This window comes from Thalassophryne amazonica, chromosome 10 (genome assembly GCF_902500255.1).
Source record: "Thalassophryne amazonica chromosome 10, fThaAma1.1, whole genome shotgun sequence".
NCBI classification, from domain to species: domain Eukaryota; kingdom Metazoa; phylum Chordata; class Actinopteri; order Batrachoidiformes; family Batrachoididae; genus Thalassophryne; species Thalassophryne amazonica.
This window is the reverse complement of record NC_047112.1, coordinates 4,222,536-4,239,818: the sequence shown is the minus strand read 5'-3', so window position 1 is coordinate 4,239,818 and position 17,283 is coordinate 4,222,536. Positions and strand designations below refer to the sequence as shown.

Sequence of the window (17,283 nt, the reverse complement as noted above, 5' to 3'; positions counted from 1 at the left end):
TACATTGTGATTTCTGGATTTTTTTTTTTAGATTCTGTCTCTCACAGTTGAAGTGAACCTACGATAAAAATTACACACCTCTACATTCTCTGTAGGTGGGAAAACCTGCAAAACTGACGGGGTCAAATACTTATTTTCCCCACTGTATCTGTGGCTGAGACAGATGATGACTGGAGGCAGTTTGAAGCAGAAACAAGGTGATAATCAGTGAACCGCTGCTGATGACGTATGCGCAGTGAAGACAGGGCGGAGCAAATTTTTTTTTTTTTGGGGGGGGGGGGGGGGGGCATTCGGTCGGTGGCAATGGCATCATGTGACCAAAACTTTACTAAATGAACACGTGTGTCTTCCCAACACAGCAATACTGAGCTATACAAACTTTATAGAGCTAATAAAGACAGTAACAGTTTGATCCACCCACAGCCTGCACGCGCACCGCGAGCACCACAGGTTCAAGAAGGAAACACCCAGATGTTGGCTAAATATCCTGAAGCTTTCTTACGAATGCCCACATTCAGTCAGGGAAACGCTGCACGGAGAGAAACCCTGTTCAGTTTGCTCGGGGAATATAACATTTGCCGTTTATCACAACTGAAGCTGCCAACCACAAGGCAGAAGGTCTACGAACAAGTCCTCAAATATTTGTTCTGTAAACACACTCCAAGCCGGTTCTGAAACCTGCTGTTTGTCTATTAACCAGCAAATGGCAGCAGACATCACTGAATTTAAAGAGAGAAACTTTTCCTACGCAAACTGCTGCTTGAGTGTTTATCCAATTTGCTGTACTAGAGGGCGCTAACCTGCCTGAAGATACACAATGTGCTGTTAAAAACCCGGTTTTAAGAAACAGAACTGATTAATAACCACTTAATAACTGAACCACTGATGAAACTACAGTGAATCACAGAGCCACACCCCCTGAGGAAGCAGCTGATAATTGGAGTGTTACCATGGAAGCAGAAAGGGCAGAGCAGGCTTCTTTTGGTATTGCTGCAGTGCTCATTTCCATGGTGACTCGTGTGCTCACCACTTGATGAAGATAAGCGTGGCGAGCACGGTGTAGCCCAGGATGAGGAACAGCACTTTGAGCAGCCGGTCTTGTTTGTCCTCAAGTTCATGGAAGAGAATCTCGAAGAAGGTAACAAACAGGAACGTGCCAGCGGCGAGGCCCTGCAGCACCACTGACGCCACGCTGCCTGCCAGGGTCTGAGCTGACTCGATGCCCATGCCCACCACCATGCCCAGAGGAATCATCAGGCTGACCGTAACCGCCAGCTTGGTGGCATGCTTCATGCTGAGCGCCGCCTTGGCCATGCTCACACCCAAGGCCGCTGCAGCCAGTGACTCGTGGACGCCAACACCCAGGAAGAGACCGCCCAGCTTGGCTAAGTCCTCCTGAAGACCCAACGCCAGGCCTTCAAAGACAGAGTGCGCCGACAGGGCCAGGAGCAGGCTGGCCAGCCGCAAAGGCCCCGCCCCAGCTAATTCTGCCGGGTTGAAGTGGACATGCTGCAGTCCGTGGGAGTGGCTGTTGCCACCCGCAGAGCCCGGCGTGGAAGAGATGAAGGGCGTGTCGTACTCCGAGTCGCTGCCGGCCTCCGAGCTGCCGGCGTTGAACGTCTCTAGGGTGATGAAGGACGGTTTCGCCTTCCTGAACGTGAGGACCGTTTGTTCTACAAAGACTGTGAGGAAGAAACCAATCATCATCGTCGTCTCGGCCAGAGGGTACTCGCTGTCGATGTGCAGCTGCTGAAACACGTCGGCCACCTGAGGAGACACCGACAGCGTGGACAGTAACAAACACTGATGACCATCACAACATGGCTGACTGTCAGGGTTTGTGCGATTCAGACGACATGAAAATGTTTCAATTGTTTTAAACATTTTAAACCCTTGAGATGGATCATCTGCCCCAAAAAAAAAAAATCATCTTATGGAGGCATATGCGAGCACATGCACAAGCAAATCTAATACATCTTTTATGGACATAAACTCAACTTAAACAATCAAACTGGATGATTCAGGCAAATGTTTTCCTACTTTCATCAAATCTGTTGTGTGGGCCGCTGAAGAGGAGGTACTGCTGGCCCACCACCACCAGATGGCGCCCTGCTTGAAGTGCGGGCTTCAAGCACCAACCGGGAGTGACAGCTGTCACTCGTCATCAGCACCAGCTGTCACTCATCCACATCACATCACCACCACCATAAAGGCCGGACTGCAACTCCACCTCCTCGCCGAGAAATCAGCTACCTTGGAGGTAATTTTCTCTGCTGAACTAAAACATTGAGTAATAGTCTGAACTTCTTTGCAGCCGTTGTCCTGTGGTGTTTTCCTTATCTGCTGGATTGGCGTTTGGTGTGATCAGCGACAGCTTCGCTTCACACTCCAAGCAGATAAGTGGTTAGACAGGAGCTGCATGAGTGTGTGATTGGAGGTGAAGGTGCTCCCTCCCGTAAGAACACAGACGGTGGAATAACTGAGTGTGCGTACTCACACTCATCAAAACTGTTTCTGTTCTCTGCCAGCAGTACCCGGTCTGACAGCTGGAGACGGTGGCCACCTGGGGCTCCGGGACTTGGCGGCTCCGGTGTTCTTCAGGTCCGTTGGCAGTGAGGGCCGTGTGGGATCCGGCTCGGTTCAGGACGGACGTCTCCTATCCTCAAGCCTGCCCACACGTCACTCAACATTTAATTGTCTGTGGTACCAAAACTGTATTTGTCTGTATTCCGTTGTGCACTTCACAACATTAAATTGTTACTGTTTGGCTTATCCATTGTCCGTTCATTTAACGCCCCCTGTTGTGGGTCCGTGTCACTACACCTTCACAACAAAATCCACTGACAGCAGCAAATTACAATTAAATTTATCCAGATTTACTGCAAAACATTCATGTGATGCTGTGGCATCATGAGGTCGTGGATCACTGTGTTTTCAGGGTGTACTGGCATCTAGAGCAACAGTTATCGGCCATGTGTAACCCCGCAAAATTATAGAACAACAATTGGAGCAAAGACTAAGCTACTACAACAACCACCTCAAAAACCGATCCCATTTTAAAAACGAATATCAGCTCACATTTTCAAGGAAGGGTGGGACATCTGGACAGAAGAAAGAAGACAAGGACACTTGGTGGTGGAATGATAAGGCACCAGAAAGTATGAGGAGCTAGAGATGTGGAAAAAAATAGGAGAGAGATCGAGCGTAAGGTTTAAAGAGAAGTGAGAAAAGCTAAGGAAAAAATAAATACCATGAAGTTAAACACTAAGGAAGGGGAAAAGGACTTGTACAAATTGGCCAGACAAAGGGACACAGCTGGAAAGGATGGGTTAAGGGTGGTAAAAGATGCAGATGGTAATGTGCTGACAAGCAAGGAGAGTGTGTTGAGAAGGTGGAGCAAATGGAAAATGGACCGCATTTATATAGCGCTTTTCCATCTGCATCAGACGCTCAAAGCGCTTTACAATTATGCCTCACATTCACCCCGATGTCAGGGGTGAATGTGAGGCATAAGATGAATGAAGAAAATAAGAGAGAAAAGGTTGGATGATGTGGCAAATGTAAATCAGGAAGTGCAAGAGATTAGTAAGGATGAAATGAGAGCAGCTATGAATATGAAGAGGATGAAGAGTGCAAAAGCAGTTGGTCCAGATGACATTCCAGTGGAGGCAAGGAAATGTTTAGGAGAGATGGCAGTGGAGTTTCTAACTACATTGTTTAATAAAATCTTGGAAAGTGAGAGGATGCCCGAGGAGTGGAGATGAAGTGTGTTGTGAAAGTGTAGTGACACGGACCCACAACAGGGGGCGCAAATGAACGGTCAATAGATGAGCCAAAAAATAATTTAATGTTGTGAAGGTGCACAACGAATACACAGACAATCTCAGAATATGATTACAGTCAATCCACAAAGGTGACGTGTGGGCAGGCTCGAGGATAGAAGACGTCTGTCCTGAGAAGAGCTGGAACCACACGATTTCCGCCGCCACCGAACCTGGTGAATACTGGAGCCGCGAAGTCCCGAATTCCCAGGTGATCACCGTGCCCGACTGTCGGATCTGGTACTGCTGGCGAAGAACAAAGACAGTCAAGTGTGGGTGTGTGTACACCCAGTAACAACAACGGTGGGAATGCCACCTCCACCTCTCACTCAATATGCTGATGAGTACCGCAGTGATTCCTCAGGGGTAAAGAGTGCCGTCCTGCACTCACTCAGCCACCACAAACTAAGGACCAGTACTCCTGCAAACACTCACAATAGACAGATTATTAGTTACCACAAATGGCTGAGGATATTACCTCCATTGAAGTACGATATCTCGGCGATGAGGTGGAGATGACGTCTGGGTTTTATGGAGTGGGATGATGAAGAATGAGTGACAGCTGTCAGGACATAATGAGTAACAGCTGTCACTCCCGGCTGTGTCCGTGGCGGCAGTGCCCTCTCCTGCCTGAAGCCCGCACTTCAGGCAGGGCGCCCTCTGGTGGTGGGCCAGCAGTACCTCCTCTTCTGGCGGCCCACACAACAAAGTGTGCTGGTTACTATTTTTAAGGGTGATGTGCAGAGCTGCAGTAACTACAGAGGCATGAAGTTGATCAGCCACAGCATGAAGTTATGAGGCAGAGTCATGGAAAGAGGGTGAAGATGTGACGGTTTGACCCATGATACCGATTTTTTTGGGGCACAATTGTTGTTTCATACTTGAGCCATTTTTGAGTTCTGCTTTGATTTTAGCACACTGGTCTCATTCTCCACTTTGTAATTATCTTTTTTGTTGTACTTGTAGAGTGTGGTAGAATTTTTAGTTTCTCGTCCTGTGTTTTTTAAGTTTCTCTTCCTACGTCTGCCTCAAATCGTCTCTAAAAGTACTAGATTTCAGAAAATACTGCAGTACATTTCATACTGCAGTGAATCTTGAACAGTGTATACAACAACGTCAATGAGCTTGATAATGCACTGTACACCAGGATGGTAACATCATGTGGCGAGGAGGCTTGGCACATGTTTCAGGGGGCGTGGTTTGACAGTTCGGGCCAATCTGGGATCAGTTTTCTCCCCTCAACGTTACAAACCTACACTAAAACTCACATATAATGGATTCAGGTGAACAAGCAAATTTTGTCCGTTGTTCACTTTGTTGTTCTTACTTATAAGGTTTTGAATAATCAGGTCCCATCTTATCTTAGGGACCTCGTAGTACCATATCACCCCAATAGAGCGCTTCGCTCTCAGACTGCAGGCTTACTTGTAGTTCCTAGGGTTTGTAAGAGTAGAATGTGAGGCAGAGCCTTCAGCTTTCAGGCTCCTCTCCTGTGGAACCAGCTCCCAATTCAGATCAGGGAGACAGACACCCTCTCTACTTTTAAGATTAGGCTTAAAACTTTCCTTTTTGCTAACGCTTATAGTCAGGGCTGGATCAGGTGACCCTGAACCATCCCTTAGTTATGCTGCTATAGACGTAGACTGCTGGGGGGTTCCCATGATGCACTGTTTCTTTCTCTTTTTGCTCTGTATGCACCACTCTGCATTTAATCATTAGTGATCGATCTCTGCTCCCCTCCACAGCATGTCTTTTTCCTGGTTCTCTCCCTCAGCCCCAACCAGTCCCAGCAGAAGACTGCCCCTCCCTGAGCCTGGTTCTGCTGGAGGTTTCTTCCTGTTAAAAGGGAGTTTTTCCTTCCCACTGTAGCCAAGTGCTTGCTAACAGGGGGTCGTTTTGACCGTTGGGGTTTTACATAATTATTGTATGGCCTTGCCTTACAATATAAAGCGCCTTGGGGCAACTGTTTGTTGTGATTTGGCGCTATATAAAAAAATTGATTGATTGATATTTCCTTGATTAAATACCTAGCCTTGAATCGTGACCTGCCTCATCTAATGAAGGGGTCAAAACTTCATCTGGAAAAAATAATCGCCTGCCTTAAATAAGCACCAGAGATTATGAGCATTAAAAAGATTACATTTGATCAAGTCACTCTTTTTTTCTCAGTCTGCTGGGGTTTGGGTACCTTAAAATCCTAAAGCCTGATTTGTGCTCTGCAGCTCTGTAACTTTGTGGCTGTGCAATGACATTGACGTGTGCGTGATCCTTTTAAAGTTCTGTCGCATTGGCGGGCATCTTATTGCAATTTACAGCAGGAACAGTGACCTTTTCTGGATTAATTTGTCCCTGGGAGAGCTCAACTTCTTTATACAATCATGAACCTCCAAACCAACGGTACGTGCAATTTTCCTCCATGAACTGCGGCTCATTTGAGTGTCTTTTTCCAACTCTGTTGTGAAGTTGGTCATATTTATGCACTTTTCTGCCAAATGTATTTGATCCATGATCAAAATGTCAATGCCGGGTGCACTGCAAAATCTACTCAAATATGACTGGAGAGGAAGGAGTATAACAGGAAAAGTGAGAAATCACAGCCCTTTGCAGTCTCAGTCGTTTAGCAGGTTCATGCCACGGGGAGGGTTCCCAGCCTCGGGGAGGGTTCCCAGCCCCAGAGAGGGATCTGATTTAAAGCGGTTTGGTTCGCCACACCCAGGGATGTGTGAGAAACTTATATTACAGTTCAGGCAGCAAGCAGCATTTTGTTAATAACACTATGTAACAATTTTTGTTCCTGGCTTCTAAGTGTTATATTTCAACTGCTTATGTCTAAAGTCTGTGGAAAAATGACTACATTCAGCACAAACTTTAATTTTTTTTTTTTTAATGTTCTAGAAAGTTCTAAAAGTTTCTTGAAATGTCTAGATAATTCTGGAAACTTCTAGACGGTTCTAGCAGTTAAAGAATATTCTAGAAGACTACTCAGTAGTAGTCAAGGTGAATCGAGAATATTCTTGAAAACAGACAAATTTCAAAATATCATTGTCCTGATCACAGAAGCAAAGTTTCTGTGGAATAACAGCTATTTTCTATTTATTTAAGGCATAACAGGTTAGGAAAACACACTGTGTAGCCAGGAACAAAACAAAAATAAACATTTGTTACATAGTGTAACCACCGGCCTTGAATTATGCCCTGCCACATTTAGATCTCGGGATTGAGCACGGCTTGGAAAAAAATAAACGCCCAGTGCCCACTTTCCTTGAATCAGCGAGTGTCAGTGCTGAACTTCATTTCATACCTCTGTTACTGGGCATGTCCAGACTGCTCTGTCACCACTTCTATGGGAGGGGTTTTTAAATGGAAATACATCAGAGTTGGACGGGATGTTTTGTCCCATGTGAGTGAAAATCCGTTATACAAAATCCAATACATTGTTGCGTGGGCCGCCAGAAGAGGTACTGCTGGCCCACCACCAAAGGGCGCCCTGCCTGAAGTGCGGGCTTCAGGCACGAGAGGGCGCTGCCGCCACGGACACAGCCGGGAGTGACAGCTGTCACTCATTAATTCCTGACAGCTGTCACACATTCTTCATCATCACACTCCATAAAGACCAGACATCATCTCCACCTCGTTGCCGAGATATCGTACTTCATTGTAGGTAACATCCTCAGCCTTTTTGTGTTTATCTGTAATCTGTACATTGTGAGTGTTTGCAGGCGTACCGGTTCCTTGTTTTGTGGAAGCTGAGTGAGTGCAGGACGGCACTCTTTTTCTCTGAGGGATCACTGCAAACACATCAGCATATTGAGTGAGAGGTGGAGGTGGCATTCCCACCGTTGTTGTTACTGGGTGTACACACACCCACACTTGACTGTCTTTGTTCTCGCCAGCAGTACCAGATCCGACAGTCGGGGACGATGATCACCTGGGAATTCGGGACTTGGCGGCTCCAGTATTCTCTGGGTTCGGTGGCGGAGGAAATCGTGTGGTTCCGGTTCATCTCAGGACAGACGTCTTCTATCCTCGAGCCTGCCCACACGTCACCTTTGTGATTTGACTGTAATTATATTCTGAGGTTGTCTGTATATTCGTTGTGCACGTTTCACAACATAAAATTGTTACTTTTTGGCTCATCTATTGGCCGTTCATTTGCGCCCCCTGTTGTGGGTCCGTGTCACTACACTTTCACAACATACATACTGTGTTTATTACATGGAAAACCAAACAAAAACACTGGGACTTTTGCTTTTGTCCTGTGAGTGCAAATATCCATTTTATACAATAACGGTTTAGGCACGTTTTACTGTATTTTGCGCAAAATAACTCAGACTGACTCCAAATCAGTTTGGTTTGTAATAAAGAAACAGAAAAAACAAGATCAATCAGAGATTTCTGACATCCGCAAATCCAGATCACCTCCTAAATTTAGTGGAGTCTTCCATGGTCTAATATCTATCTGTGGTGAAAATTTGGTGAGAATTGTTGCAGTAGTTTTAAAGTAATCCTTAAAAGCCTATAAAGTGACACTTGATCCAGAATCTGTTTCATCTCCGAAATTCAGTGGAGTCTTCCAGGGTCTAATAACTATCTGTGGTGAAAATTTAGTCAAAATCTGTGAAGTAGTTTTGACATAATCCTGCTAACAGACAGAGAGATGAATAAATAAATTAACGCTGATGATTTTATTGTGCCTGGTGGACGTAACAACTGTAGAATAGAAATATAACACAATGCTAAAATACCCTCGGCCATATGAGCAGTTACCTTTTAACGGTGTCTGTAGGAGGGCGTGCATGTGCGCATACATGAGATTTTGAAAGGAGCGGAAGTTACCTTTGACTGTGTGTGATGCGCGTGCATGCTGACGTCAGTGAGACGTCAATCCAAAGGTGTTATCAGGTTACAAAAACAGCATTTTGAGCTTTAGAAGTGTTTATTTCTTGCGAGCTTTTACATCACATATGACAAAGAGGTTATATTTACAGAGAAACGTAGCTGCTTTGGAGCAGATTCAGCCATGTTGGATTTGCAGCCAGAAAGAGACCAGTGACATCATGGTGTCTCTCTACTCTGACTGGCTGACACCGTGTTCTTCCCAGAATGCTGACCCCACCCCCCCACCCCCAAAAGGAATTTGCATGATTCATAGCATAAAAATAGGACACAGAATGTGACCTTTTGACCTCTTAAAATAGATCAAGGTTAGCAATCTCTGAACTTGTCCAAGGTCTGTATCCCAAGAATGTTCCCTGTGAATTTGAAGACTGACAGTAACAGGACTGGACTTGAACTGAGCACAGACAAACAGACAGACGCACCCAAGGCCTTCTCAATACCTGATGGCCATATATTATTTTTTTTTTTGGCCTCGTTTAAAAAATAAACAACTCTTGTGACATAAAAACAGCAAATTAGTTCTTTTCAGATTCATCCACAAATGAGCTCTTCACATTATTGTTTTTCCTTTGACAGCGTGTCTTTCACTCTGTCCTGAAGTTCCTATATTTAATTCTGATTCCTTTTTTATTTTCTGTGATATTAATTTTCATGCCATTTTATTTCAGTAAATGTCGTACCTTGTCTCGGACTGCAGGCAGCAGGGCGTTGAAGCAGGTGGCCAGGAACACACCGCCACTGAACGAGTTGCAGAGAGACAGAGCCCTCCTGTACCTGTGTGCCTTGTTGGAGTCGACCACCAGGAGGCGCACTGGGACCAGCACTCCCGCCAGCATGAGGCCAAACAGCCCTAGCAGGCCGAGCAGCTTGGCAACCAGGATCTGCATCCTGCAGCTCCGTCGAGGAAACTCCCAGCACCTCCTACAGCAAAGAGGCCTTCATCACCAATACGAGCACCTCTTCTTCTACTGCAGTCGACCGAGGAAGGACATTGTAGACCTTTGAACTGCAAATAAAGAAAAAAACGAGAAAATAGTTCAATTTACTGATCAGAAACATACCCCTGACTCTGCATTGTTCCAACAGGTTTGATGGTTCTGGATCCAGACTAAGATTCAGGCTTTCGGGGACTTCCGTCCATCTGAAGCATGTCTGCATGACGTGAAAGTATTGAACTTGCTGAGACATTCACTGATCACAGCAGGGATGTTCTTGTCTCTGGGTCCTCAGACTTTGAGACTGAGAGATGCCTGGGAGGAGCCGATGTAATCATGAGGTCAAAGGTGTTTCGTGATGTCAATATCTTTACAGGTGAATGAAAATCCAAGTCTTCAGGGTCCTGGTGCTTTCTGACAACGGACTCTAACCAGTAACCAAATGCAACGATTGGATGTCTTTGGTCCCAGGTCTCTGTGGAGGATCTTTGGGTCCTGCCACAATGCTGTGTCAAATGAACGGTTACTTAGCTGGACTCAGATGAGGAGGATCATTGACACTGTGAGGGAACATCAGACACCACATTTAGTCCATGTGGTGTGCTTCTGTGGACATGATACAGAACACAGGTGTCTCAGTGTTGAAGACCCCACAGACTTGAGAAGGTCAAGGACATGCCCGTGTTTCACCTGACCAAGGACACGCCCACATTTCACCTCGCTGTTGCAAATACACTCAACAAAAATATAAACGCAACACTTTGGTTTTGCTCCCATTTTGTATGAGATGAACTCAAAGATCTAAAACTTTTTCCACATACACAATATCACCATTTCCATCAAATATTGTTCACAAACCAGTCTAAATCTGTGATAGTGAGCACTTCTCCTTTGCTGAGATAATCCATCCCACCTCACAGGTGTGCCATATCAAGATGCTGATTAGACACCATGATTAGTGCACAGGTGTGCCTTAGACTGCCCACAATAAAAGGCCACTCTGAAAGGTGCAGTTTTGTTTTATTGGGGGGGGATACCAGTCAGTATCTGGTGTGACCACCATTTGCCTCATGCAGTGCAACACATCTCCTTCGCATAGAGTTGATCAGGTTGTCAATTGTGGCCTGTGGAATGTTGGTCCACTCCTCTTCAATGGCTGTGCGAAGTTGCTGGATATTGGCAGGAACTGGTACACGCTGTCGTATACGCCGGTCCAGAGCATCCCAAACATGCTCAATGGGTGACATGTCCGGTGAGTATGCCGGCCATGCAAGAACTGGGACATTTTCACCTTCCAAGAATTGTGTACAGATCCTTGTAACATGGGGCCGTGCATTATCCTGCTGCAACATGAGGTGATGTTCTTGGATGTATGGCACAACAATGGGCCTCAGGATCTCGTCACGGTATCTCTGTGCATTCAAAATGCCATCAATAAAATGCACCTGTGTTCTTCGTCCATAACAGACGCCTGCCCATACCATAACCCCACCGCCACTATGGGCCACTCGATCCACAACATTGACATCAGAAAACCGCTCACCCACACGACGCCACACACGCTGTCTGCCATCTGCCCTGGACAGTGTGAACCGGGATTCATCCATGAAGAGAACACCTCTCCAACGTGCCAAACGCCAGCGAATGTGAGCATTTGCCCACTCAAGTCGTGTGACGACGACGAAGTGGAGTCAGGTCGAGACCCCGATGAGGACGACGAGCATGCAGATGAGCTTCCCTGAGACGGTTTCTGACAGTTTGTGCAGAAATTCTTTGGTTATGCAAACCGATTGTTTCAGCAGCTGTCCGAGTGGCTGGTCTCAGATGATCTTGGAGGTGAACATGCTGGATGTGGAGGTCCTGGGCTGGTGTGGTTACACGTGGTCTGCAGTTGTGAGGCTGGTTGGATGTACTGCCAAATTCTCTGAAACGCCTTTGGAGACGGCTTATGGTAGAGACATGAACATTCAATACACGAGCAACAGCTCTGGTTGACATTCCTGCTGTCAGCATGCCAACTGCACGCTCCCTCAAATCTTGCGACATCTGTGGCATTGTGCTGTGTGATAAAACTGCACCTTTCAGAGTGGCCTTTTATTGTGGGCAGTCTAAGGCACACCTGTGCACTAATCATGGTGTCTACTCAGCATCTTGTTATGGCACACCTGTGAGGTGGGATGGATTATCTCAGCAAAGGAGAAGTGCTCACTATCACAGATTTAGACTGGTTTGTGAACAATATTTGAGGGAAATGGTGATATTGTGTATGTGGAAAAAGTTTTAGATCTTTGAGTTCATCTCATACAAAATGGGAGCAAAACCAAAAGTGTTGCGTTTATATTTTTGTTGAGCGTAGATACTTTCACAAGGTGGACTTTGGACCAGTTCTCTGCCTGGGTGGCTGCTGTCCAGGACCCAAGGTGGTGCTGGGGTGCAGTAAATGTTGTGGTACCTGTTCCACATTTCCAGCACCAAATGCAACCGGCTGCTTCCAAAAACAAGAGGTACTGTTTCACACCCTGGAACTTTGGTCCGGTCTTATTTACAGACCTGTTTAAGTTGAGTTTCTTCTCGCGAACTCAGGAGCCTCAAGGTCAGCACTGTCCCTTTACACAACCACAGGTCAGGGGTCTGGTTCCACCTGTGTCCTGGTCCTTTCTGTGTGGAGTTTGCATGTTGTCCACGTGTGTCCCTTCACCACAGCAGGAAAGACCTGAAACTGGTCGGCGGGTGCAGACTGTCTCTCAGTGTAATTAGGACAGTTAAACGCAGAGGACACCTTGTTTTACAGGGTGTATGTATAATGGCATCAATGATCTTCTTCAGAGGACTCCATGTTCCTAGTTCTTTACAATTTCAAATGTCTCAACGAACCATCCAACAGGAGGGTCGCTCTTATTTATCTGTTTACAATGTAACTCCTTTGATTAGATCAAGAACAAAAACATTTGACTGTTTTAGCAGCGATGTGATTGACGAAGAGAAGATGTTCATTATTTACCAGAAGCTTATTTCCGGAAGGGCCCGTGGCATGCATCTCTCATTTGTCCCCAGCACATCTGTTCAAGGTGCCAGTTGGAAATTTGGCTGCAATCGGTCGGCGACACCAGATCACTGGCATCCCAGTTCAATGTGCAAACCGTTATGTCACAACCTCCCTTAATAAACAACAGCAAACTTTACCAAAACTCTGTTTTTAGAATAACCTTGAAAAATAACCATTAAGAAGGAGTTAATAATGACATCAAAGGCGTGAACTGGCGAGGGACCTTTTCCGTGCGGTAAGTTTGACATTTTCCGGGTCGGACTTTGAAAATTCCGAGTTCCCAGCGACACACAAATGCAGCATTAAATGCGTGCGTTTTCAAAATATTTTCCCCCAAATGTATATAAAAAATACTGTTCAAGTGCCATACACTTTTATACATTTAGTTTTAATATAAGTTAAAAAAAAAATATACAATAAACACGTTAGTCAAAAGGTCTTTCGGGTCACTGTATCAGAATTTAGATGAAAACATCGTAACACGTCGACAAAATCTGCGGTTTTCGTTAGTTTGTGGGTACGGAATAGGTAATGCTCAGATGTACTGTTTCTACCGATCTACCGGTCGACTGTTTTACCGTTTTCGTGTTTAGTTTAGCTAACGTCGGTTTACAGTCAACTGTCCGGGGTAAATAACGCTTCCTGACAAATTTTTCAAAATAAAACCATTACCAGGCTCTAAACCGCAAATGCTACGATCGCGTTTTTATTTAACCAGTTTTTCATTTCTGTCCTCGTTTGTCTAACATTAAAACAACATATGAACAGAAGATTTTCCAATTTCGAGATGTTCATCGTCCTTTGTTTTCTGACGGTCCGCCTCAAGTCTGTTAAATGCAGGTAGCTTGATAGTTTGCAGTTAGCTTGCTTAGCTAGCAGCAAAACTTGTCAACCGAACCTACCAGTAACGTATGAAATAATCATTTTAGAAAAACGCAAAATATAAAATTAAATGCAGGGGAAAAAGACAAAGAGCACTTATAGTGTTTTACCTGTCAACCGAACCTCTGCGCTCACCAGCAGGTGGGAAAGCCACGTGTGACGTCACACGTGCCCGTGTGCTGATTGGTGGAGTCGGTTTTTTTTTTCTTTTTTATTCCAGAGACGTGCTGCGGCTCGTCGCCGACGACAGAAGCTGCACATTTCCGCGGACCGTTTGGGTTCGTCGAGGTGGAGTGACTCGATAGAAAAAGTGCGTGTGATTCCTCATACGGGGTGCCAGTGACCTTCAAAAAACACTGTTCTACGAAGGATTTAAAGCACTTTGCATACAACCCCAATTCCAGTGACGTTGTGTAAAATGTGAATAAAAGCAGAATCCAATGATTTTCAAATCCTCTTCAACATATATTCAGTTGAAAACACCACAAAGACAAGACATTTAATGTTCAAACTGATAAACTTTATTGTTTTTGTGCAAATATTTGAATGGATGCTTTCAAAAAAGCTGGGACAGTGGTATGTTTAAAACTGTTTTACATCACCTTGCGATGATCTACCGGGAGACCTGGGGGGTGGCGCCTGTTAGTGTGCCACCGTCTGCCAGCTCTCGGGACCTGTTCCCACCATCATCTCAACTCTGTACCGACCGCCAAAGCCAAACAAGCATTTCATCACTGACATCTCTGCCTTTCTCACTCACTTATCCACACTTTCACCTAATATCATGCTACTGGGTGATTTTAATATTCATATGGATAATGTTAATAACTCTCACAAAAGATTTTACATCCTGTTTGGACAGTTTTGGACTTCAACAGTTTGTCAACTTTCCCACATACAACAAAGGTCATATTCTTGATTTAATTTGCTGCTCAGGACTTGTTCCTATTGACTGTAAAGCTGCTCAGCTCCCTTTTACTGACCATCTGCTCTTATCATTTAGTATCACATTGTCTTTCTTAAAATCCAACCCTCCACGTACTATTCATTTTTGTAACATTAAGGATATTAACCTGGACAATTTAATTTCTCACATTAATAACATCCCCAGTGCTGATAGTCTCACTACAACGCTCATCTCCATAACATTCTCAACACTATGGCTCCACTCAAAACCCGTTCGGTCTCTTTCACTCATACTGCACCCTGGTTCACCCCCACTCTCAGATTGTTAAAAACTAAAGGCCGTCAGCTGGAAAGACTTTATCGCAAAACTGGATGCACCATTCATAAGGGAATGTACTCAACTCATATCATCCACTACAAGGATTCTATATCCATAGCAAAATCCAAATATTACTCCGGTTTAATCTGCGCAAAAGAAGGAAATCCTAGAGCACTTTTTTCACTCCTCTCACACATCACAAAACCCCCAGACTTACTACCATTTCATCTCTATTGTACTGACTTTTGCCATACCCTGGCTTCGTTTTTCACCACGAAAATCCAACACATTCACCAGCAACTTTCCCCCCTTTCTGCTCCAAACTCACCCATACCATGTCCTCCTGCCCTGTCCCATTTATTTTCTACATTTACCCTCCCCACAGTCAACCAAATTTCCACACTTATTCAAAACTCTAAATCTTCTTCTTGTCAACTTGATCCACTCCCCACTGTTCTTGTTAAAGCTTCTCTTCCTGTGTTGTCCCCTCTCATCATTACCATAATTCATGCCTCCCTCACCTCTGGAACTGTACCACCTTCACTTAAGATTGCCATTGTCATTCCCGTTCTCAAAAAACCTGGTTCTGATCCGTCTGACCTCAATAATTTTCATCCCATTTCAAATCTTCCTTTCATTTCAAAACTTCTTGAAAAATCTGTTGCCGCTCAATTGCAAACCCACCTCACCTCCAATAACCTGTATGAAAAATTTCAATCTGGCTTCCGTTCTCTCCATAGTACTGAAACTGTTCTTAAAATTACTAATGACCTGCGCCTTTCTGCTGATTCTGGTTCACTATCCATCCTTCTGTAAGATCTCAGCTCAGCCTTTGACACCATTTCACATCCTATCCTTCTGGACCATCTTGCCTCCATTGGCATTACTGGCACACCCCTTACCTGGTTCCATTCTTATCGCTCAGATCACACTCAGTTCATCCAGTTAAAATCTTTTACCTCACAAATTTTTCCCCTTGCGTCTGGTGTTCCTCAGGGTTCTGTCCTAGGCCCCCTCTTGTTCATTATTTACTTACTCCCCCTTGGTCATATTTTCAGAAAGCATCAAATAAATTTCCATTGCTACGCAGATGACACCCAGCTCTATATTTCCAGTAAACCCAACACCACTCTTCCACCATCTTCCTTAACCAACTGCCTTTCTGAAATTAACTCCTGGTTCACCTCAAACCTCCTTAAACAGCAATAAAACTGAATTCCTACTCATCGGTACCAAATCCACCCTTAACAAAACCCAACCATTCTCCATTTTTATTAACGCGTCCCCATTTCCCCCTCCCCTCAGGTAAAGAGTCTGGGTGTCATCCTCGACAGCTCCCTCTCCTTCACTGCACATATAAACAACATTGTCCGCTCCGCTTACTTCCACCTCCGAAACATTCACCGTCTTTGTCCGTCCCTCAGTTTTCATTCTACCACTGTCCTCGTCCACAGCCTTGTCACCTCCCGTCTGGATTATTGCAACTCCCGTTTGGTCTCCCCCACAAAACTATTCATAAACTTCAACTGGTTCAGAATTCTGCCGCCTGTATCATCACACACACACACACACCTCACAAATCACATTACTCCGGTTCTCCAGCAGCTCCATTGGCTCCCCATCTCGTACCGTATTCACTACAAACTCCTGCTCTTTACATTCAAAGCCATTTACAATCTTGCCCCCCTGTACTTGACTGATCTCATCCACATCCACTCACTTGCCCGTTCCCTCCGCTCCGCTTCTTCCCTCCAGCTTTCCATCCCCCCCGCCCGTCTTGTCACTGTGGGGAGCAGGGCATTCAGTTGCTCTGCTCCCCAGCTCTGAAATACTCCCCCAGACCTCCGTAATACTACCTCACTCACTGATTTCAAATCCAAACTCAAAACTCATCTGTTCAGGCAAGCTTACTTACTTCAATCATAACTGCTTTGTTCTGTTTAATTTTAACTTTAATTGTTCTAAACATGATTCTTTAACTACGGGCACTGTTGGCCTTGTAAATGTAATTTCCACCACACCATTGCCTTACAATATAAAGCGTCTTGGGGCAACTGTTTGTTGTGATTTGGCGCTATATACATGTGCTCTGATGTCACTGTTTATCTCCATAGAAACTACCCAAACAATCTTTCATACAAACTGTTTAAAGGGACATTACAGTGTTGTGGTGGAAATTACAGCAATAGTGTGGGACAACTACATTTTGTTAAAAAAAAAAAATCACAACAGTTGTTTGACATTGAATACCCCAATTATGTTTTGATTATTTTACTGATATTTTATTCAGAGATATTTTAAAACATTAGAAAAAACATTTCTTTACCATTCATTTTTATCATTGAAGATCAAAAGTCTGGGTGTGGGACAAGCACAAAACGGCAATATTTGCATATAATGATGCTGAAAAAAGGTGAAAAAGTCATCATAGACTACTAGAACAAATTTCTTAACACACCATCATTGTAAAGATAA

At 44.7% G+C, this 17,283-nt stretch overlaps 1 protein-coding gene across 1 annotated transcript; it reads right to left on the bottom strand.

Moving 5' to 3' along the window:
• Positions 1-299: 299 nt before the first annotated feature.
• On the bottom strand, positions 300-9,744 carry LOC117518238 (zinc transporter ZIP3-like). Its single transcript, XM_034179326.1, has 2 exons — positions 9,401-9,744; positions 300-1,767 (listed from the first exon to the last, which is right to left on the bottom strand). Exons 1-2 carry the CDS (start codon positions 9,605-9,607, stop codon positions 1,024-1,026), a joined length of 951 nt encoding a protein of 316 aa, XP_034035217.1. The 5' UTR covers positions 9,608-9,744; the 3' UTR covers positions 300-1,023.
• Positions 9,745-17,283: the final 7,539 nt, after the last annotated feature.